The sequence below is a fragment of the Glandiceps talaboti genome, chromosome 8 (genome assembly GCF_964340395.1).
Source record: "Glandiceps talaboti chromosome 8, keGlaTala1.1, whole genome shotgun sequence".
In the NCBI taxonomy this organism is placed as follows: Eukaryota; Metazoa; Hemichordata; class Enteropneusta; family Spengelidae; genus Glandiceps; species Glandiceps talaboti.
In genome coordinates, this window is record NC_135556.1 from 20,728,223 (window position 1) to 20,753,263 (window position 25,041).

Sequence of the window (25,041 nt, forward strand, 5' to 3'; positions counted from 1 at the left end):
TGATCTTTTGGAAACGCAGCATGGACTTGCTACTCCGTAGCATTTGAGGTTTTTGGCCTACCTAAGATCAAAACAAACTAAATTTATTGATCAATGTGGTACATTATACAAGTGGGTAATATTGGTGCAGATATAATACCCTGTCGATAGTGTAAGTAGTATTGGAAGTCCTCGACATGTACCATACATGGAAAAATCATGGAAGTCACCAGAAACGTCACCCAATCTAGTATAGTTTAAACCAGCATTTATTCAATAGCAGCTTTATTTTGTGTCTATCTTAAAGCTGAAACCTTGATTGATGCTGCGAGTTCAATTTCAATGTTTAGAACACCTATGATTTTTGAGTAAATGAAGCTCATATTTTGTTTTTTTCCGTTTAACCCCAATGTCAACCCGATAGCATTGGATGACATTCAATGCAACATACCCAAATTTGTGATACATAAATTTACATTTATGGCAGAAACATGCATATTCATGACAAAGTAATCAGTCTTTGAGGACCCTCGCACTACTGTATGGTATGAAGTTAAATTGTCTACAACCAGTTTCACTTGAAATATTGGCTTTTTATCAACTTCATAGCACAGAGGTCATTTTATTTTATTTGGAGTTATTGGCAGCTAGCTGTCCATAAGGATTATTATGCACAAGCCAAGGTGAACAAAAAATATGATATTTATACTCTCTATGTCCCAACAACACGTGTCTACGTCATTGGTTCTGCTGTGTTTGAAATATGAGCCAAAACGTTCAAAATTGCCATTACCTTCTCGATTTGTCTTTGATATTACTGACACTGGTATATATACTATACTTATATTATTCCCCAATATTTTTCTTCATTCAACCGCAAAATACTCTTGACCTAAGGGTTGTCACTATTCATCTAACAACTGGTACTGACAAAGCCCCTTAGGTGACTCATATTTTCCTTGGCTGAACAAAGAAAAATATGGAGCCTAGGAATAATGTCTAAATGTCTTGCATGCCTTCATGAAAACACCATTATATTCATGTATATACTTGACCAGCAAATTACGTTAAACCAGGAAAGCTTACCACAATACTCCAGATACTATGCATGCTAGCCCAGTTACAAAGGTGAAGATGCCTAGATTTCATTGTCCTGTATTGACTTTCCCATTGTTTTTATTCATAAACTAGCACAGTACACCATTTGCTTGGTTTCCTTGCATTCAAGCAGGGCTTATGATGTATGTATGAATTTACTCTATGGAATAACAATTATCTTTTTTCGCAAGTCCAACAAATATTTTTGTTTTTCTTGTCTAGAAGATCATTCTGAAACTAAAATGTTGGTTGGTGTGAAAGCAATTATATAAATTTGTGCTTATTTTTATTTGATTTATTGGATAATTTTTATATGAGTACAGAAAGAGTCCAAGTCTATGGCGTATAATTAATGTCTTGTATGCTGTCATTAATGCACAAAAACGTGTGAATGTTTGTAGCTGAGTTAAAGTAAGTTCTTTGAAAAGGGACACAGTTGTGTTACTGTTAGTAGTACATGGTCTTATGCTTCTTCTTACTTGACCAAAACAACGATGATTATGAATGGGTCTGAAACTTACAATTCCATATTTTGTAATAAAATTCTCTTATTATGATTAAGTCTTTACAGAGAATACCCCTGCTACACTATTAATATGGGTGACAAACCAGACATCAGTGGAATAACAAGCTTTGACAAGGATAAGCTTGCATCCACAGAAACAGCAGAGAAAAATACTTTGCCATCACAAGATAGTAAGTAGCTTGCTTGTTTTAAGATAAACAAACATTTTGATAGTAATCCCAATAATTTTCAAAGTATGAGTTGCATAAGGGTCTATGTCACTCTAAGCCAGAGACCAGTAGTGACAAAACTCATGTCACGGGTGTTTTTTGGTATACATTTTGTATACATACAGTTGAAAATGAACAATTTCATTTCTTGTAGATTGATTTTGAGTATTGCTGTCATATTTCCAAGTGGGTTGAATTTAGAAGAAAATACTGATCACTAAATGTGCTTTATAAGCATCTACACATATTTTGCTTTAAATTTAATAAACAAAGTAATTCCAAATGATTCAGTAAACCAGAATCAGACCTTAACATTAGTAGTATAAACACAACGTAAATTATAATTGGAAGTAAGCAAATCGTTTACTCATTATCTTTGTTTCATTTCCAGCAATTGAGGCTGAAAAGAAAGCTAGCAGCTAGACCCAGCCACCTTTCCCAAGCATTTGTTCTGTCCAATTTCACCATGGCTTGAGGATTGATTTTTGAACTCGCTTTTGCTGTATTTCTGCTTTTCAAAAAAATTCATGGTTTGTGTTGTTCGAAATTTGTTTACTGTGTAAATCTTTTCCAACTCACAATGTAATTCCACGGAGTTCTGATTCACTTTGCTGTACCACAGAAGTTATTGTTTATAGCATGTTTGTCAGATTTGACCCAGTTCATGTGTTCTTAACGCTTCAATAGATATTCAGTCAACTACTCAGACTGCCCTGAAAGTTTAGCCTGCATGAACTTTTGAACCCACTGCCATGTTGGAGTAGATTGTTGCTGCATAATGAACTTAGAGGCAGACCAATTCCATAACATTTTCAAATTGTTCACTACTACTGTTATAAAGAAATAAATACTCTGTTGCTTTTAAAAGACACGATGGTTTATTAGCTTCACTTGTTAACATCAAATACATTTGAAATGCAAGGAATCAGTGTGTGGGTGTGTGTGTAATGTAAGATAACTAGGGATACTCATGTAATAGACTTCCTGTTTAGTAACTGTGAATGGAAATATGTCAATGTTCACTGATGTTCTAGCAGCTAAGTGAAGTGTACTGGCATACATGTACACACTAACTCTCAACCAATGTTAAAAGTAAAAGTCTTTGGAAAGATCCAATTTCTAAATTGAGAGTCTTTCACTCAAATCCTCGACACTATCATGTACATTAGAGTCATTTTCCTTTTCCATCATTCTTTGTTATTCTGTGAGGGTCACTGTGCAGAATCTTGTAGCTACTGCTTACTTTTCTTAGTCGGTGGTTCATCAGTTTCTTCAGAAATACCACAAGGTTTGTTTTGAGGTGGTACACTGAACCCTTTTACCTGAAAATATAAAAAATAAAAGAGAACAACATTACAGGAAATAAAGGTATTTCATAAAGATTTCAGCATTTTACATCACATCCATTTCTTATGATGGCCAAGAAAAGCAACAAAATTGTTTCACCTTCATTTCCTGCAGTAGTTCAGTGTTGCACCTCATGGGTATTAGATGAACACTGAATATTCATGAATATTTATCTGAAGATAATAAGCATTTACGAAATATATTTCACATTTCAATGTATGAATTACTTACAATAGGCTGTACCAGCTTCAACTGTAACTTCTGATGTTGGATATTAGACTTGTTAATACTGATCTGGACAAGCACACGATCAAACACGCGGAACTTGATGTCTCCTGATGTCTGAGAACTCTCCTTTAAAAAAGAAAGAAAATAGTCATCAGTATATGTATGCTAAGCTACTGTATGATAAAGAGATCCCCAAATCAGGAGGAAGAAAATAGCGCCAATGGCATGCACTGTAGCACAACTGTACAGATTTTTAAAAATGTTTATCCACATGCTGATCGAAGCTAGGTACAGGTGTTCATTTGCTGAATGATTATCCAGTTGCCAATCCAGCTCTGTTGTATGTGATAATTTGGCTGTGGTCATGTTGCTAGACATATTTGCATACATTTCTTGAATGTTCATTCACTTGTCTATGAATCCCTGATGTTTGTGATATGCATCATCATATGGCTGTTGCTAGGGGTGGGGTCTTGTTGCTAAGTATATTTGCGTACATTTTTTGAATGTTTATTCAATTGTCTTCCCTGTTATCTTTGCAATATATGTCATTTGGCTGTTGCTATGGGTGTGGTCTTGTTGCTTGGCATATCTGCATACACTTTTTGAATGTTCACTCGTCTACCAGATGTTATTTTTGCAAAATATACTGCCATTTGGTTGTTGCTAAGGGCGTGGTGGTTATGGTTGATAGGGACAATTGTGTCAAAATGTTTTGACCAAAATCTGCAGAAATATTACCGTTGCAATCATGTCATTGATGTCATGACAAATCTTAATCAAGACACTTCTAAAAATGTTTCCGCCAAATTTCAGACCAATCTGCTCAGTAGTTTCTGAGTTTTGAAGTTTTTTGATCGAAAGTGACATTTTTTGACCAAAATCACACCTATGATGCAATCATTTTGCTTTGAGCAATTTCCCAACTAGACACCAGAAGTAATGTCCTCACCAAATACCAATGTAATTGGTGTGGTGGTTTAAGTCGTCCACACATAGACAGACTCTACACTATGCCTATAGCACTACTGTTGTGCTAAAAATGACAACTACATGTACGTTTATCTGAATTCACATGTAGACAAAGAACTGTAAAAATGACCTGTATGAATGTGGTACAATAAAGCCAATCAAATTTATTTTGGGGGGATCTACACCCTAAAATCAGCAGCCCTAATACAACCATGATTTCAATATGTTACTGTATTACTAATTGACATCAAACATGTACAATGTCTGATTATCAATATTTTACAATTTTTCAATACATGTGTTTGTTGGTTGTCATATCGAAAAAATAGTACTGTCGCTTTAAACTCTGGACAATGCCCCTTAGGCAAAATATAAATCATAAAAAAGTACTTCCATTGTAAGAAATAAGAAGTGGTATAACTACTGCATTTGTATTTGAGTCTTCAAGTGCTTAACATTAGCTTATATAGCAACACATTTGAAGTTGTTTCTCAAAGTGTAGAAGTAATAACGTTAATTGGCACTTGAACAGCTACATGACACAGGTGATTTTCACAGTACAAGAACTGTTGATTAGTCTATATTCAAGATTTTAAACGTGACAAGTCATGCATGGATGTGATTTTCTGATTAGAAAACATTGTGTCATGAAAAGATCTGTAAGTGTAAGAAATCCATAGAGTGTATCAAAATCAAGGCTAGAGAATTTTATGTATAATTTTTTTTGTATTTATTTATTTATTTGTTTTCTTTGTATTTGTTTACACCTGCAGCTTGACCTATTAGCGATATCAATCATCATCAAGTTGATAACACTTGTTATTTTTACTAAATTGACCAATGTTCACCAATTCAAAAAATTCTAGACCTTGCAATTTCCTTGCAAAATTCTAATACAAAATTAATTCTCTGTGCAAAGTACAGTGCGCTGAGAAGTAGTTTATTTGGAGGCAATCAACTATACCCTGGATGCCAACATGGTATGTCGAGTTGTCTGAAAGATATTACATGTCACTCAATGCTGCATAGCCCTAGACTAATAGACTAAAAATTTATGAATATTTCTGATAACAACACAATGCACAGTGTCAGACCAGGACCCAGGATGAGTCGTGACTTTCTAGTGATATACGTGGACACATTCTGATAAACTATGTCACGACCTCTGATAACTATGTCACGACCTCTGACCCCACCAATCGAGCTGTTCTTCCTCTTTGCCTGGGCTATACATAACAATAGCTGAACCATTGAATTATACTTCCTGATAGTGAAATACACATTGAAAACAGTTCTATGGGCCATCAATTTTATAGGGATGTTTACAATGCTGAAGTGTGAGAGCCAAAATGTGAGTCACGACTCCACGTCACTACTTCACAACCCAGCACACTACTGTAAATATTGTAGCATACAGCTGAGATGTATTGATCCAACTTGCATAATATCAAAGTTTTTAAAAAAAATTATTTGTATATTTATTTATTCTTTAATGTCATATTCAAGATGTCTGTTTTTAGAAGAAAAAAATGCCCATGATGACACTACTCCAGTAGTCAAGCGGCTATCTGTGCCTTCGGATCTCTTCTTCTCATGGGAGATCTTGAGAATCAAAGCTACAGATAAGTCCAGACTAACTCTCTATCCACTATAAGTATTCAGGTAGCACTATTACATAAATATAAACATATGTAATCTTTCAATATAAGTCTCAATCACTTGCCATCCCACTGACTGCTGTTTTATGAGCCTCTAATGTATTTAACAAAGTCAAACATGGCCTTTAAATCTGTTTTTATTAACCTATTAGACTGTAATACCAACATAAGATACATTCCAAAGACATGAAACCCAAGGTCAGGTAGTCTATATACTAATATCAGAATGATCATACAATTATGTGAATTCTATTGTATGTTGCTACACCCAATGAGTGCAGTTGCAATTTTATCTATTCTTATGATAGCCAAATTTTGTTGCGGTTCAAAATGATAAAACTGTCATTTCTTGAGAGTCACCACATAGTAAGAGATAGGGGAATACCAAATCTAGGTGCATCACTAGAAATTGTGTGCATTGGTGGGTGGCACCTCAAAGTGGCTTAGCGGGCACACTGATTGTGAACCATAGTGATGAAGGCTATATATCAACCTGTGCCAAATTTCTGCTCTAGCTGAGTTTGATGGGCTCTACTATGGCCTGGAAGCTCAAGGCATTCCTTCAGTGTTCATTGTGAGTAGTGACATGTAAATTCTAACCCTTGGTAAACAAGAACACAGAAATCTAGTAAAATCAACTTTACAGTAGAAAATCAGTCAAATGTAGTTTGTACAAATGTATTGATTTTGAAAGTAACATTTGCCAACTGTTTTGATACATGTAAGGATGATTTTTCTTGTCTAAAAAGATGTCAGGGCATTATGACACATAACAAAGAAAACAGGTATATAAGTTGGCACTTTTGTATTGAAATTGTATGGATGAATGGTATTGAATGTAAAATGAAAGTGGAAATATTTTTGATGCTCAATGACATTGTCAAGCTGGGAATGTGGGATGGCATTTCTTTCATCATGCATAGACAATGGAGGGTTTCATCAATGCTTTCACCTACCATGGATAATATTAGAGGCCAAATAACTTAATTGGATTGATTTATTAGGAGATTAAGACACTGTCTGCTGATTTAGTTGACTTTCATGAGCTTGCGTCCTTGAATTTTATCCATTGGGCCAACATAGTAAAACATAACAGAATTCTGACTGCACAATTACAAGCTACATGATGACTTGCAGTTCACATGTTCTGATTGACAGGTTGTTTTGTCATACTGGTCATTTGTTTGTTTGTATACAACCAGGAAGTAAAACAAAGCCTAGTCAAACAACACAGGGTAATAAATATTTGTTGTGTTATCAGAATTCCTCCATACTTTAGTATTTAGCTCAGTGTAGTAACAGGTAGTTACTTGGGTTAGAGTAAAATTTATCATGTGTATATATTTTAGTGAAGGACAAGTACTGATTCACAATAATAAAGTCACTTGACAGTACCAATATCCATCATCTTGTTTTGTATTTTCATATGATAAATAGAACACATCTATGGTAATGTACAAAATGTAGTTCGTTCCTGAGACTGAAATATGTTTGAAGTATTATGTTTTATGTATCATGACTTATATAGGAATAAATTTCATAGCGCCACTGTGACTGAAAAGAAAATATTTACAGTATATATAGAAATTGATAAATGTCTCACAAAATGTCAAAAACCTCAAAATAAAAAACATATTGCAACTGAAGGCCAAATAACGATAAATATGCATGCAGAAGTTTGGTACAACTTTAATAGAGGTGTTGTTGTTGTTGTTGTTGTTGTTGTTGTTGTTGTTTAGTGCATTTGAGAGCATGAGGGGTGAACGCTTTAATAAATCTGGAAGACAGACAGTCAGACAGAGCTGGTCAAGTGTAAAATGAACAGACTAACTGTACTAGAGTGGAGAGTAACATGATGTCCCTTTATTTGTGATTTATAGGGAGTGGTATGAGAGAGGTCATAGTATGACACTCCCACTGTGACAAATTGTGTACTACATGATGTAAATATGTCTGCAGCTTAACTTCCAGGGAAACACAACATTCCATACACTAAAATTAGGTCACACCAAATTTGGTATAGCCTAGATTGCTTGCAGCTATTCATAACAAGTAAACCTAGACAAACTACTGTGAATGGGGGGTTATGTCTTGAACACGTCTGCATGACTTGAATATTGAATAATCTAAGGTATACCTGTCCTGGTACCTCCTTCAAAGCATATACAGCCCAACACCTTATCTATAAACCTACCCAGGGCCTCTTAAAAGTTTTCTTAGGGTGAAAGAGGTGAGAGAGAGGTCAAAGGGCAGCGGTTACATGCGTGCATTAACTTTTACATACAGTTCAGCTCTGTTCCCACAAGTGTCCAGTTATCTTTGAAACCAACATTATTAACCTAGTTTTACTCTCACCATGTCTTTACTGGTACAGACATGGTCTCCAGGGTCATTTCTCAGTCAAACATACTAAATGGAAGAAATACTGTAAACAAATCACTCCATCTTCAGTTTTGGTATGTCTAAGTAGAGCTATTATCATTCATACTCCTGCTATCCTATGCTGTTAGAGCATAAACCAATTGTGTTGCTTGTATGTAAATCTATTGTTATGTTACTTGTGATACGTCTTTACTGTAATTACTGGCTCTTGCACTTTAAAGGGCTAAAGCTGGCTTTAAATAGGGGTTGGATTAAGATGACGACATCATGCTAGATGAACGTGACTGCATGACACACACTCGTAGAGTGCCTATGAAACAGCCATTTAAGAGTATATTTACAGATTTGATATCTCCTAATGTTTGACTAACTATATATATACAGGAAAGAAATCTGTTGCTGTATTTTTGAAAATAGTTGCATTTTGGTGACTGTATTCGTGAAAACGGCTTGATACACATTGTGAAGTGTCAAGGCAGTCTACCTAAACAGCTGTCAGGCACACACAAATGCAGTACCCACATGATGTTTGTTCTGTACATAATCGTCACTTTACTTGTGTTTGCTTTATATCTGCATTCAACAATCCTACCTGCCTGCCAACTGAAGTGTCCCTGTCATTTCAAAAACTATCACTGTGATAATGTGCCATGCCACTACACTCATTTACTAAACTCAAAATATATTGCATTGAAATGAAGTGGAAACAAAAAAAAAAGATTGTTAAACGTAATGAATGCATGTCAGACACTCAGGGATTATGCAATAGCCACCTATAAGAAATATGTGAATCGACTCTTTAATTCTAGCCTATGCACACCTTCACGATTAGAAAATGTTTACTAGACAGGACTACCTACTAATGTGATGACTTGTAACTGAAATATAACCCTAGTTTTAAAGTCAACACCCCACATCCACAGTCATTTATCAACTCTCTCCAACCTTAGCAGCCCAGAAGACTAAAGTGAAAGTAAATGTAATACTGTGTGTGTATATCATTAGTGTAGCTACTGTAGGGTTTTTTGAACTTGACTGAAATATATTATATGTAGTTGGTGTATACATGCACAATGTTTGTGATTGGTTTGATGGTTACTGTACACCTGCCATTTAAACTAGATTGAAATATCAGTGTTTGTGAATTTGGTTTGATGGTTAAGCCCGAGCAAAGTGCTGAGCAAAAAGTCATTCGTGCCATTTTGCTCAGCAGATAGCTCATGTGTGCACGTAAATTTTCATGAGATTTCGAACGTTCGGGGCTGTGACCCAAATATCTAGCGTGTTTGATAATTTTTGCCTCGAATGACTTTTTGCTCGTGTGTGCGGCAAACCGTGAGCAAAATGCTCACAACTTCTCTCTTGAGCGCATGCGTGACAATGACGTAAACAGTAAACAGTAACAATGGCGGGTCCTATGTCGTCCATCGCATGAAAATGGTGATCTTGTTGTTACAATGACCATTCACGCTAAGATTGTCTAAAATCATTGAAATACAGACGATAAATTACTCACCTTTACTGAAATTTAGACACCAGTATTTCACACGACAACAGTGACAGCAGACATCTTTACTGTTTACAATTTACTGTTTACGTCATTGTCACGCATTAGCTCAAGAGAGAAGTTGTGAGCATTTTGCTCACAGTTTGCCGCACACACGAGCAAAAAGTCATTCGAAGCAAAATTATCAAACACGCTAGATATTTGGCTCACAGCCCTGAACGTTCGAAATCTCATGAAAATTTACGCGCACACATGAATTATCTGCTGAGCAAAATGGCACGAATGACTTTTTGCTCAGCACTTTGCTTGTGTGTGCACCAGGCTTTAGAGTACACCTTTCATTTACCCTGGATTGAAATATGTGTTTGTTATTGGTTTGATGGTTAGAGTACACCTGCTCAAATGATTGAAATCAATGTTTGTGATTGGTTCATGTGGTCAGAGTACGCCTGTTGTGCACATTTGATTGAAATCAGAGTTTATACCATTTGGAATGTGATGATGGTATGCAAGTGTAAATATTTTGTTTCATAGCTTACTATATTTTGTATGAAATCAGTGATGCGGGGAAGCATTACCTAAACAATATGTCAACAACAATGAAAAGTGTCACTAACACTGCACTTGTATATATATAAGTATATGGACTGGACTTAAGTTAACAAGTCTTTGCTGTAAACTTATGACAGTTTCAAACAACAAGGCCAAGGTCAAGTGTATGTTTGTTTGTTATAACTGGGAAGTTAATAGCACCCCAGTTCAGATTAGGATGGAAATGTCCACGTGAAACACATTTATCTACGAGTCCAATAAAAAAAGTTGGTTTAGAACAAAAGAATGATCTGACATAATCCTTATGGTTTCACTGATAAGATAATATGAAATACAAGAATCTGGGATTGAATCTCTGGCCTTTAACATTGAATAAAGTGTTAAAACTATGTATAACCATAGGCATCTACTGTCTATGGTATAACTTTACACTGAGGAAGAATACAAATACGCAGGACATAGTTGCAACATGATGTTCACAACACATTGTAATGTAGATTTAATTTTCAATTCATTTCTCAGATTCATAGCTTTGTGGATGTATTTGGTGACATTTCATTAAATAATCATGAAATCTGACCAGACCATATAAATATTTAATGTCAAAAGAGCTATATAAATGTTATAATCACACAAAACAGCATGAAACTAGTATTTTAAACAACTAATAAATTCCTTGATTCTTTTTAAAGTTACACTTGTTAGATTTTCCTGAATATTATGTACTGAAACTTTGCAGGGATACTGATAAAATCCCTTTTACTGAAGTTGGCACAAATGATTGTGTGTTGATATCATACTCAAATATTATCACACTGTACCAGAGCTCCAGTTATGTGAACAAGTTTTTGTTAGTTTCAGAACAATTATTCAATGATTATAATACCATTACTATCTGGTTTCTTATCGTTTGTCACTAGTTTCACAAAAGTTTCATGACTTTTATTACATGAATGTTGAGAAGGTTATAGCATACTACTCTCTGTGTTAAAGTTCAAATAGCAGATTTCTCTGACAGATACCGTGAGGCTGTTGTAGGAATTTAAGGTGTAGTCATGTTAATATTGGAAGTAAAGTGGTATCATGTTAAGTTAACTGAAAGTAGATGGCATGAATCGACTGAATGCACTGTTTTGTCTCGTATTTATGCATAGTTTGATTAAGACTGTCAGTCAGTAATACTTCTTGTGATGAAGCAATATCAAATTAATATGTAGAAATAGTGTTTTCTCATATTTGTGCAAAGTTTGATTCAAATGGGTTTAATGCTATCAATAAGCCAAATTCTTGAGGCGACGTCATTACAATGGAATACGATGGGATCAATTCTTGAAATTGTCATTTTTTTACATGCACACACACACACACAGACATATATATAAACACACACACACACGCATGCATTCTTTTGAGTTCGTATGTTTGTATGTATGTGAACAAGCAGTACAATGTAAAATCATGTTCTGTTAAAGTTTGGGAACCCCGGTAACAGAAAGGGAAAGCTGGTAAGACTGAGAGCGTTTCCAATACATCATACCTTAATTTGGGTCAACAACACATATCCGTGTCAGAAAATTATCACAGGGCAGTGATTTTCACTAATTAATGGAATTCCAGCATTTACTAATTTGTATTCCCATGTGACTATTACACAAACTAAGTTACAATTGGCCAGTCAGATCAGATACATAATTTATGGCCAATAATATTGAAACACTTCATTGCTAACTGCTACACTGTCACATCTAATGACAATATGAGTATATTCATATAATACATGGATGTTTTTAAATCAAATTTGAATTTATAAACATAATGTATGTATTAATAATGATACATGGATATTTTTTAATCAAATTTAGATCTAGAAACATAATTGATTGACAGTTCAGCCTAGGAGCATGTTAAATAAATATTAATATTGTATTAAAAATATTGATTTAGTAAATCACTCTATTTCATTTGTGTTGCAAAATAGACCTTTTTAAAGTGTAGTGCTTTGACCATATGATTGCCTACAATTACATCAACATACAAAAATGAAGCAGTGTTGCACAGAAATGTTGACATGTTCTAACTCACACCAAAAACAACACTGTAATTTTATAACTGTAAAATCAATATAATTTACTCTTCTGTGATTGAAATATCTAGTTATTATGGTCAAAGTGGGAAAAAATATATAGAGTTCATTTGATATCTCAACGTTAATACTCCCCTTGTTGCTTATAAACTATTTTTAAATAACATTTTTATCGTGAAATTTTAGCACTTACATTAAAAAACGAAAAATATGTCTTGCATTTATATCTCAACATCGTTTATTTTTCACTTGGTACTTATAAATCATCTTTAGCAACACTTTTTACAGACCAACTTTGTCATTTATAATCCCTGCTGCTGACTAAATTATAAATTGTCAAGCAGATTATAAATATGAAATTTTCAATAACAAAAATACTGTGTTATATGGATGTTGATATAACTTCTGCATTCACTATAAATATGGCTTGGATTTTTGAAAGGTGGTAGGGGGGTGGGGACAGGATTAATTAGCATGTACAAAACTATTAAAACAACATTTTGAGTTCTCCAAAGAGAATTGGTACAATAATTACATTACTTCTAACATAACACAGCCTGGGTCCATATGCTAAGGTTGTTCTATCCCATAATACAGGAAAGTTTGGCCATCAAGCTATAACACAGGTTTCATTGTAATTCTTGAAAGGTTAAAAGTTCATCAATACAGTCACTTGTCACACAATCAGGAAAGACTGATTGCTTGAGTGATAGCAGAAGACACTGATAATTGACTGTCTGAAGGACATACACATCACTCACTATACTTCACTCACAAAGGTCTGCCATATGACATGTCTCGATCTCAAGTATGGTTGTTATTATTAAACTACACCGTATTTCAATTATGTGCTGACTAAGAGGAAGACTATGAATCTAAACCAGACAATATGTGAACATCAATGTGAGTTTATCTATGGTTGAAAAACACACTGGTACATCTTTATAGCCAGTATACACTACATGTGTGTATGGATGTTGATCCTTGTTTATTTACAGTACCAGGAGTAGGACTCTCAAATCAGAACAAAATCGGGGAAACAAACTACAACAAAGCAGTATTGTTGGAAAAAAAGAATAAACTAGAAGGTAGATGACTCTTTGTGTAACATTATAATCCACCATGTGAGAACCTGGAATTGAAACCCACGCGTCTTCTTTATTTAATAAATAAAGAAGACGGCTTCAATTCCAGGTTCTCACATTAGCATTATCTTATCAGTGGAACCATGAGGATTTCATAGGATTATTCTTTTGTTCTGGACCAACTCTTTCTAATTAAGCTCTACCAGACAACTGTTTTTAACACCTAAATTTGAATCCTTTAAATGCAAGACATAATTAAATCAGTTACATCATTAAAGGTATATGCATGCATGCATGTGTTTACAAATGTTTATATGCCATGGTGAAAATGAAGGGGAGGGGGGGGGGCAGAGCTGATATGTTGTAAAATCTAACATTAATTTAATTTCTAATCTTTTCCACTATGATTTTGATGGGATCAAGTAATGGCAAAATCCAGGAGCCATTAAACTTGGGTGAATATGACCTACATTGAGATTGCACCTACTTTCTACACATTCTTCAGAATACATCTTATACAAGTATATTATATATATCATACGATGGCCTGAAGCAATGCAAAATCATAATGGACAGATTTGAGAGTAACATTGAGTGATACTTTAATAGAAAAAGATGATTACATGTATTGTACAACATAGCACATTCCTTCACAATAATTAATGTCATTGTATAGGACTGCCATTAATGTGCACAGCCTGAGTCTTGATTTGAATCACAATGCACTGTTTGCTCTCTAGCTGAAATGTTTTATAAACAGACCTGCATGACAACAAATATATTACTACAGTAACTGTGCTTGATGCAAAGATTGACATTGACATATTATTGTGATATTAAAGAGATAGACTAACTAGACTCTTTAAGATAAATGTTGCACCCTGTCCAGTTATTAATTACTTGATACATGCCATGAGTTTCTTACATGTAATGATGTATCACTTCATGCTTGGAACATGCACACTTATACAGACAAGACAGACAGACAGACTTATACGTATGCAAATGCATACATACATACATACATACATACATACATACATACATACATACATACATACATACATACATATATACATACATACATACATAACATACATACATACACACATACATACATACATACATACATACATACATACATACATACATACATACATACATGTAAATAAATACATACATACATACATACATACATACATAAATACATACATACATACATAACATACATACATACACACATACATACATACATACATACACACACACACATATACATACATACATACATACATACATACATACATACATACATACATACATACATACATACATACAGACATACATACATACATACATACATACATACATACATACATACATACAGACATGTAAATACACACGATTTTAAAAGAATTAGTTACATCACACGCAACACGTACAGTACCAATTTTCTTACCTTCAGCATGACATTGAAATGTTAAATGTAAAAAAATAATAGGTTTCTAATTATTGGGATGAGGATGATAGTAAACTCACTGCATGTGCACAGCTGCTTCAATTTCTATACATACATGTACCTGTGTTTGTATAACACATGTACTGATATATCAAACATAAATAGCTAAGCAGTCTATTTGCAAAATAACATATGGTTCAAATGACATGTATTCACAGCTAGGGTTACTACACATGTATTTTATTTCTACAGACTACAGTCTACATCATGTATAAATTATAACTGCATATTAGTATTGTCATGGTGTTTTGGGTCTGTGTAGTGATAGTAATACTAATCTTGTAGTAACAGTAATGTAATATATACTAGCTTTTGAACCATGCCCTATTTCAAGACACAGTATGACATGATGATCAATGTAATTAATACACAAATAGAAAGTTACAATCTTTATAGATGTAATAAAGCAAGGTCAGATCAGGTTATTGCTACCTTAAAGGCCAGGGTTTCAATCCCAGGTTCACACATTAGTGTAATCTTATCGGTGTAACCATAATGATTAAAATCAATTACTCTTAGAAATTTTCATTTCATCATTCATTTATTCTTGGAGGGTTATTATTTTGTTATGGACCTTTTTTTCTATAGGCCTGTCAGACAAGTTCATCTTTTTCACACCTACCGGTAAATTTTACATTTTAATCCTAAGGGCCTGTAGCAATTTTCACCTGATTGCAGAGGGAGAGCATTTATTTGATACTCAAGCAGACAGCTTTAGTTTGGTAAAAAAAATTAAAAAAAAAAAATTAAAAATATAAAAAAATTAAAAAAATGGAAAAACAAGTCTCCAGGCTTAATTTGGTGAATAAAAAACACTTCAGATATAATACTTGAAAACACATTACATAAACATGTTAGATAGATTTAGTCTTGTAACACACATTCCAGGCATTGTATGTTAAATAATTTGTCAGTCATTGCATTACTGTACATTAATTATACCACTGTTCTATATTAGCTGCATCAACTTAGATATGTTTATTGTTATGTTACCTTTTAATCACCATAATCTATTCTTTGCTTACAATGCAAAGCTCGACTAAAAAGACTAATCAAATAACCAATCACTCTGTATTATTATTGAATACATCACCTGATCCTTACAACTGAAAAGTGAAAACAGATTTGACCCTGTTTTAATGTTCTCAATACACATTGCAATGAGTACAGATGTCACAGAGTTCAGACATAATGGTTACATGGTCTAGTCGAGGTACAGTTTTTGTAATGTATCGGTGTATTGGTATTTTCAGTGACCCTTCTTTGAACTGTGACATTTGCAAACTCATACTAGCCTGCATGTCTGGCATAATGCCTATAGGTTTGAAAGTCATACAGACACATCAACATGGCATAGTTGCACGTAACGTATTTCAGCTAATGAAATATACAGATCATCTCATCCTATCCCAACACTAGTTATTTACAGAATCTGAGGTACGGTATAGTTTCCAGTATACACCTTGCCTGACTCTTGTTGGCAATAAAGTGAATGGGTAATTACAATGTACATTCATTAAAAGCAAACAAAGAAATTCCACAAAATTAGTGGAGTGTGTTTATAATAGACACAACTACATTATATGATATAAGATTTAATCCTGTATTTTTTAGTACATTTGCCAAGGTTGGGGAACCCCACATATGGGGAAAGGTATTGTTTCCCATAGAATCTAATACAAAATGGCATGGGGACACTGTCCTTGGTTTTACCTACTTTAACTCTCCAATTAGAGAACTCACTATACTTGGGACACATTAATTTTAGAAAACAAAGGGACTTGTTATTGAAGTATTTTCCAAAAAGGAAAAACAATTACGGGATGACAAATAATAAAATTAGTATTGAACACAAATACAATTTTAACTTTTATTCAACAACTGAGCTTTTTTGTTTGTTTTTATATGTTTTACAAAGAGTCACTATGATATGTTTAATTGCTAAAAGAACAGGATACATCTGAAGGCTATACTACCTTTTTTTTTCTCTTTTTTTTTTCTCAATACAAAAAAAGCCATACCTGGTGGCATTTTCAGAAAGCAATGCATTCACATTGTGTTGTATTTGCTTGGACACTTGTTTATTTGTTTGCAGAGCTTACTGAGGGTCAACGACTTGTAAATTTTCTATGGTCATGTAATTTACCTGTGTGTTGAAGCAAGTGCCTAGAGACTCAGAGAGACGAGTATTGTTATTACTGTTGACTATATACAGTCTAAGAATTCGTATTCACATTTTATGCAGTGATATGTATACCTTCATACCAGACATAACAGTTTGCAAATATTTAATAATGTAATATATGGACTGATTTCTGTACTATGCTGTTAATTCAATTTCTGCAGTACAGAATTAGAGCAGCACCACTACGTTGGAGATTTAATTTAATTTTTTTTTTTTTTTTTTGCCAGTGCCATATTTTTGTTCATTTTTAGTTTTGGAATATGATTATAAACCAAAATATAAACCTTAAAAAGTAATTGTCATAAAATGATTACATAACAATGATTATGCTAATGTTGAGTGTAGATAGTAGGGTATCACAACTATTCAGAACAAGAGTAATGGGGTAATTAAGAGGCAAGATTGAATGCATAGAATAGATCACCTGATTGTATCTCAATACATCTGTTCTATTACATGTAACTAGGCCTTTGTACACACTATACAGTGCTTTTCAATTTAAATTTAAACTTCAGGTATGAAAAACAGTTGTGTGACACAGCTATAGAAAAAAGTTTGTCCAGGACAAAAAAATGATTCGACATAAATTCCTTACAGCTCAACTGATAGGATGTCACTACTGCGAGATCCTGGGATTGAACCCCTGGCCTTTAATTACTAGCATACAAAGTATTTATACCCTGGGATTTATACATGTAAGAATGGTACTTTAGCCAAGAATTATTGGCTGTAAACACAGAAATATGTTGTTGACAAGTTGAGTAGTACACATTCCTGTAAACTAAGGGACAATTGTTAGTTATCTCACAGGCTCCAAGAATAGAAATGCTTGCATAATTTACTAAGTCATTAATTAGTATACTAATTCTCCCTGTCCAAGGGTTTCATGAATACAATGTGGACATACTAAATGGAAATGAATTATGGATATCAATTATGGATCATTAAAATATTACTAAAAACGACATTATTATGTCAGTATTTTGAATCAAACGTTAATTTACTCAGGTTACTATTTATTCCTTAATTTTCACTATTTTTAAACGATGTGTTTTTCTGCTGAAATAAATAAATATTTTATAGACTTCCATGTTCTTCTATGTATACACTTTCAGGGACTTCTAGTTTTAATTCCATGCAATCTTTTGTTATGGTATTTGACCTTTTTTTTTTTGTATTTGACCTTTATAACTGTTGCAGTAAGTGAGTTTTTGAACAACACTGAACTTTTTATTTGTGCAACTCTTTTTAACAGTTTTTAACTTTTTTATTTTTCAAAACAATTTTTTCTTTTATAGTATATGTAGTTATGTGATACGCATAGTTTTTTGTATTTTAAAATGGTGCTTAACTTAAGCCTTAAGGTAATTTTGCATTGTGAAGTGCCTCTCAACAATTGCTTTATTATTATGTACAATATCTTGATTACAGGGTGATTATATCCATGTAACTAAGGTATATCATCCACATGCAAATATACTTTGGTTTGCCTCTATCTCAGGTTGCCAATAGCACATTTTCCGTAGTAATATATGGACATTTAGTTTAGTAATAAAAATATCTACTTAGAGTCAAACAATCTCTTGGATCGAATCTAAATTTTGACTCTGTGAGTAGAAATTTTCATTATTAAGTATGTAACCCAGATTCTCGCAAAATAAGTGTCTTTTCAATACTTCAAGAAAAACACCACCCTGACTGAGTGAATGAGTTTTGATTTATTTTAGTTCATTTTGAGACAATCCCTACATATCACACAGTTCAACACCACATATTAAAAACATATATCTATGACAATGTCGTATGTTGTTTTGAACATCCTGTTTTTTGTTTGGCATATGTTAAATATGCAATCAGTATGCTTACACAACATTTCATAACTCAACATGGTTTTTTCCCCCACATAGCAAAGTTCAAAGGTTATCAAATAAAAGAGACAGCTACTGATTAAAAGGGAAGTTCAAACTAACTGCTATCAAAATGATCTACATTATCTATGTTTGCACTGTTTCAAAAGTATTTCATGTATTTGGCACTTCACAAACTTCTCCATTACAATGTAAATTTCCAGCAACATTTGAAAGTTATGAATGACAAGCAGTATTAAGAATTTATGAAAGATTTATGAACTTGCTAATCCTGTGTTTGTTTGTTTGTGTCTGTCTGTCTGTCTGTCTGTCTGTCTGTCTGTCTGTCTGTCTGTCTGTCTGTGTGTGTGTGTGTGTGTGTGTGTGTGTGTGTGTGTGTGCGCGCACGCACATGTGCTTCGGGGAAGGTGGCGTGGCGTATATTTCCATAATGATGATGCTGATGATGATGATTACATTGGTGGTGGTAACAGCGACACTCACTGCTGTTGCTACCAATGATGATAATGACGACAGCGACAAAGACAATGTGTGTTTTAGTGTGTTTGGAGGTATTATGTTCTTTGTGTTTCCATGACATCAAATATCACAATCAATTCAAGATTTCTGTAGTTTTGAGGTAGATAAAAATCTGCCTGAGTTCCTCAGGTCGTTTACAAAGTTTTCCACGAATACTAGTAATCAGTGGGTGAACTTAAGGGAAAATGACTACTGGTCATAAGGACCGACAGGTAGCAAATGCTGCTGGTCCATAAGGAAAACAGCTGGTCCATACCATACTCAATGCAGTTCACGTCCACGACCTGTATAATAACCCCCCCCCCCCCCCCATTTACAGATTAAATAATTTTGAACTTTAATATGATACAACATATCTTTAGATATAAAAGTAATTTAGAGAGTACAACGAATTGTTCACTATCCACTATTATTTCATAAAATTTCCACTCACAGAGTAAAAAAATAACTAGTAAATTTTGGATTCACAAGCAAGTACTTTTTGACTCTGTGAGTAGAGGTTTTCATTTGTAACTATGAACCCAGAGACTATGAATATTCATTCTCACATAATCTGTTCCTATAGACTATAGTGGTCTGAGACTGAATGTATTCATTCCACAATAGAAATACATATCCATAGATTGTAGATAATATAGAGATCACAGTCCTCTCCTTCCTCTCTGTACGATTCACTAAATTCTGAATCACATAATCCAAAGTCAGATTCATCGTATGTAGCAACAGCTGATGTAGCTTTCCAACTCTTAGCGAACGTAGACCCACAAATTCATCATAGCAGAAGGTTTTGTCGCATAACTATCCCTCTTGAAAACTGTGTATTTGCTTTATTTCAATTTCCATCCACACAGTGACACGAAGCGGTTTCGTCTTCCTTCGGTCTTTACAAATATGTACAGAAGGGCCCCCCCCCCCTTAAAAGCCCTACCCGTATACCCTGCCGTGGTGTATTGAGTATCGTCACTGGTTGTTTGTGTAAATAAGAAATCTGACCATGATGAAGAGAACTATCATGGCTAAACATGTCTTACAGTGCAGTGTGATTTTTTTTGACGTGGGAACGTGATATGGTAACTGTACTGTAATGTGTCATCCACTATATGAACCCGTGTTTGGCATGATGCAGTAATTTTCCAGATACAACAATGGCAACAAAAATGCAACATTTCTAAGTTTTTACGTTGATTACAACATGACAGGACGTACATCAATCCATGTGTTTGCTAACATAATTTCATAAAGCAAATGCTGTATGCTACGTCATACATGTATGTAGACATGATATCAACATTGACAACAACACGGAGCGAGCTAGCTCTGTGTCGATTGACTTGAATGAGATGATGTCGAGAGTAAAATAGGTAACACAAGATCAGATTCATGTAGGTGAAATTGGATATATCTTTGAATAACAGTTATTATTTACTCCAAATTTCAGTCGGTCATAAGGACCGATAAGCTGTTGTAATTCTGAAAAACTGTCGGTCCGAACGGAAATCTGTTGGTCTCGGGCCGAAGGACCGGCGTTAATTTCGCACGCTGCTAGTAATATGTATTAGATATGGCACCTGCAATGGATTACAAGGATTCTCAAAGCGGCATACATGTAGTTATAAGAGGTTCCGAAACCTTAGCAAAAAAAAACATGGCAATGGATTAAAGGAATTATGGTTTGAAATACATTATAAACAATATTAATTTTGACATTCCTATTTTTGAAAAAATAGAATTAATCTAATCTAATTAAGTGTTTTTGTCATTTTCACATTAAAACCGATGAATTCAGAACTCTCACGAGAAGACAACTGTGTTCTATCATCAACTCTTACTAATACATCAAATCTTCAGAATATGAAATACCTTTTAACATTAGTTTTTGATCTACTAAAACTTTACAAAACAAAAAACAATCATCACTTAAACAATGAGACAACTGTCCTCTGTAAAGGTTAAATAACAACCATGCATACATGAATAAACCTGAGCTGTTATTCACTGATAATATATGACATTGTTATCCAAACTCTTTTTACAAGGCATTGTCCATGGAATGGTACTGTGAATACATTGAACAATGTCCAGTACAATATATTACCAGTGTTCTTTGTAGATAAGAAACACACAATAAATCACTAACTGAAAGCCCGGTTCAGATTGGGATTAAAATTTAGGTGCAAAAAACAGTTGTTTAGTAGAGCTACATATAGAAAGATGTTGTGCGAATCAAAAGAAAGGTCCTGTGTATTAAATCCTTATGGCCCAACTGATAAGATAACACTAATGCCAAAACTGGGATTGACACCCTGGCCTTTACAAAGTACAAAAGCTGTCAGTCATTTGCACTGTAGGACAGTGTTAGGACAGTTATTGATTATAGAAACAGTATAGTAATGATTTATTATGACTAAATTGTAAAGGCCAGTATTCTGATGTTGATAATTGATGACTAAAGTTATGATTGGCACATTAGAAGAGTGTGCTTAAAGTTCTAATAGGTAAAACACTTTTGTTCTACTTCCATAAACGTTGAATGGTTTTATAATTGGAAACATTACTGTCCACTAATACTTTGCTGTAAAGAGAGGAGTGTGGTGATACTTATATTGTGATGTCATAATTACCATGTAATAAACCAGGAAATAATTTGACACTTTGATATCCTTTGTTACATCCCCCTGTGGAAAACCTTGAATGTTAGGGCTGCACTATAGCTACAACTGGAACATGTGTTATGTGTAAATGACTTACTTGTAATATCATGCACCCTGAACAGTATTGAATTACTGTGGGGGAAACTTATTTGTGTCGCAATACACATAGTATGGTGCAATATATGTATAAACCAAATTGATTTTGGGTCTCCAGTCACTAAAAAATCAGCACCCCAATGAATCATGGATTCAACTTACTACTACACTGCTTATAGATATACCTCAGAGTCTATAAACTGACATGTACAATGCCTAATTTTTGGTATTTTAACAATTTTCACATAAATTATATAATGCCCATGCTACAGTTAGTGCAGGTTTCAGAATATGGCTTAGCCCTTCAGTTTGGGGCATAATAAACACAGATCACAATTTCACACGCACTTAAAACATTAACTATTTTAGTTTCATGAAAAATGTTTTATGATCTATTCAATCTTCTGTAATGATACTTTATTGCACATTTCTTGAACCTATATTTCTCATTATTTAATTTAATTTATTAAAATGTATTTTTGAAAATAATAATAATAATTTATTACATCTCAAGAATGTGTACTACATTGGTTTTGTGTATTATAAACATTCAAATAAAATAAGAGGTAAATTATTGAGTGTTGTGTAACAAGTAAATATTTAAACAAATAAGCTGTAAGCTATGACTTCCCATTTACCCACTGTTATATTTATTTGGGGTAAATAATAAACTGATTATTTATACTATTAGAAATATAGCACATAACAGTACATACATCTGTGCCCTCTAATCTAAAGATATCCACATTTTGTTGATTGTGAGTCAAAATGATAGAAAATGTCATTTTTTTAAAGTCATCACACAGTTAGAGATAGGAGAACACCAAATTTTGGTGCATCACTAGAAATTGTGTGTCAGTGGTGCGTCAAATTGGCTTAGAGGGCACACTGCATTTCATATTCCAAAAGTTGCTTTGATAAAATGACCCACATCCTTAAGTTACGTTAGTTTGTATATTAAAACTATGTAAAACAGACTCTGAGGTAATATTGTGCATTATTTTTTTTTTAATTTAAACACTTTTGTTTTTGTTCAAATAAATTTGCTTCATTCATTTTGATTTTAGACAAAAACTAAAACAAGAATCCAAACTTGCTGTTTCATCTAAAACATGAGAAAGAGATTTCACAGGAAAGGTTGATGGACACTTTACACCCGTAAACTGCACGGTGTGGGCAGTTTTTGTGGACAGTTTTTGTTAAAATGTGAAAAAGATGTGATAAAATTGACACCTGCCCACAGACACATTCATTAATTTCTAACACTCGATATGCTATGAATCCTACTCCTTCTGGCTTAATCATCATCATTGGAGGAAAACAAATTAGCCCTCTCTCATCACTCCTCATTCCTTTCACTCTACTCATAACCACTGACTCACTCCTCATCTTTTAGTATCCATAGCAACCTTTAAAGTCTCATCACTTAAAGTGTATTGACCTTTATTTCATGATCATAAAAACAAAATTGTGATGTTTTTTTTCTCTCCATCTGTCACCATTTTCTCTCTTTCTTTCCTTGTTCCATTGTGAAACATTTTCTATATAAAAAAAAATTCAAACCACAATTTCGATCCCCTAAGTTATTCATAATATTTATTTGTCTCTGTTGTATATTGCCTTTAATATTCACTGTTAGCGCATTGTTTAGTGTGATCAGACTTTTAAAACTCTGTTGCTTTCATATAATTGTGATGTAATTATTATTGAAATGTGATCACCTCTGTAATGGACAATATGTGACTCATTTCCAGATTCTCCCAGTCTAAGCCTCTAAGCCTGTGTGTGTAGCTGTGAGAGTTGAAAATAGAACATTACATTTAATATTCTAACTTTAAACACGGACAGAGACTTCTCACCTATGGATTATAGAAATAACAGAAGCTAGAACATGAGTAGTCCTAATATATATTATTTTCACTGGCTTAGGTAACCTGGGACTGTTAATCTTTCCTTCCATCTCAAGGAGAAGTTGGCCACTGAGCAATAGAATAGATGGCATTAGAAATAGTGTGCAACTATGTAGGATAATAGCTAAGGACCTTTGCTGGTTGATTTCGACTGTCCTCTCAACCCATGCTTTTGAACGGTCAAAATCAACCAGCAAACTTTATGATTAAAAAAGACTATATTTATACACAGCATTTGAATATGAGACTCTCTGAAAACTGCATGTGTACTACCTTCAGCTAATTATATTGTAGCTATATTAGTTAACACATTATATAGATTGAATTACTTTTATGACACCACACTCTGGCAGATATGCCACACCCACCTTTCCTATATATTTCACTCACAGTATGCCAGTGATATGACATATACATTCCTTAGAATGAGGGGAAAACAGCACTGCTCTAGATTCTGTGATTATGACAAAAAGCTACCCTGGACTACAAATTACTATAGAAACAGGAAGGATATTATATTACAATTGGGAGGAAGTTACAATAAATTAACACATAGAACAGGAACAGGATAACATTAGGTGTATGGGGAAGTTAGCACTGACATTTGGAACTTTGTGATAAGACAGGTCAAAGTTCACTCTTGTTACTGTAAACATAAACTATAAAC

The 25,041-nt window shown here is 33.8% G+C and overlaps 1 protein-coding gene across 1 annotated transcript in view; it reads right to left on the reverse strand.

The window, feature by feature from the left end:
* Positions 1–2,685: 2,685 nt before the first annotated feature.
* LOC144439518 (exosome complex exonuclease RRP44-like) overlaps positions 2,686–25,041 on the reverse strand; it is a 51,964-nt gene continuing 29,608 nt past the window's right edge. The window contains 2 exon segments of the mRNA XM_078128813.1: positions 2,686–3,134; positions 3,391–3,513. Of these exon segments, the coding sequence (XP_077984939.1) occupies positions 3,045–3,134; positions 3,391–3,513 (213 nt within the window). The 3' untranslated portion in view covers positions 2,686–3,044.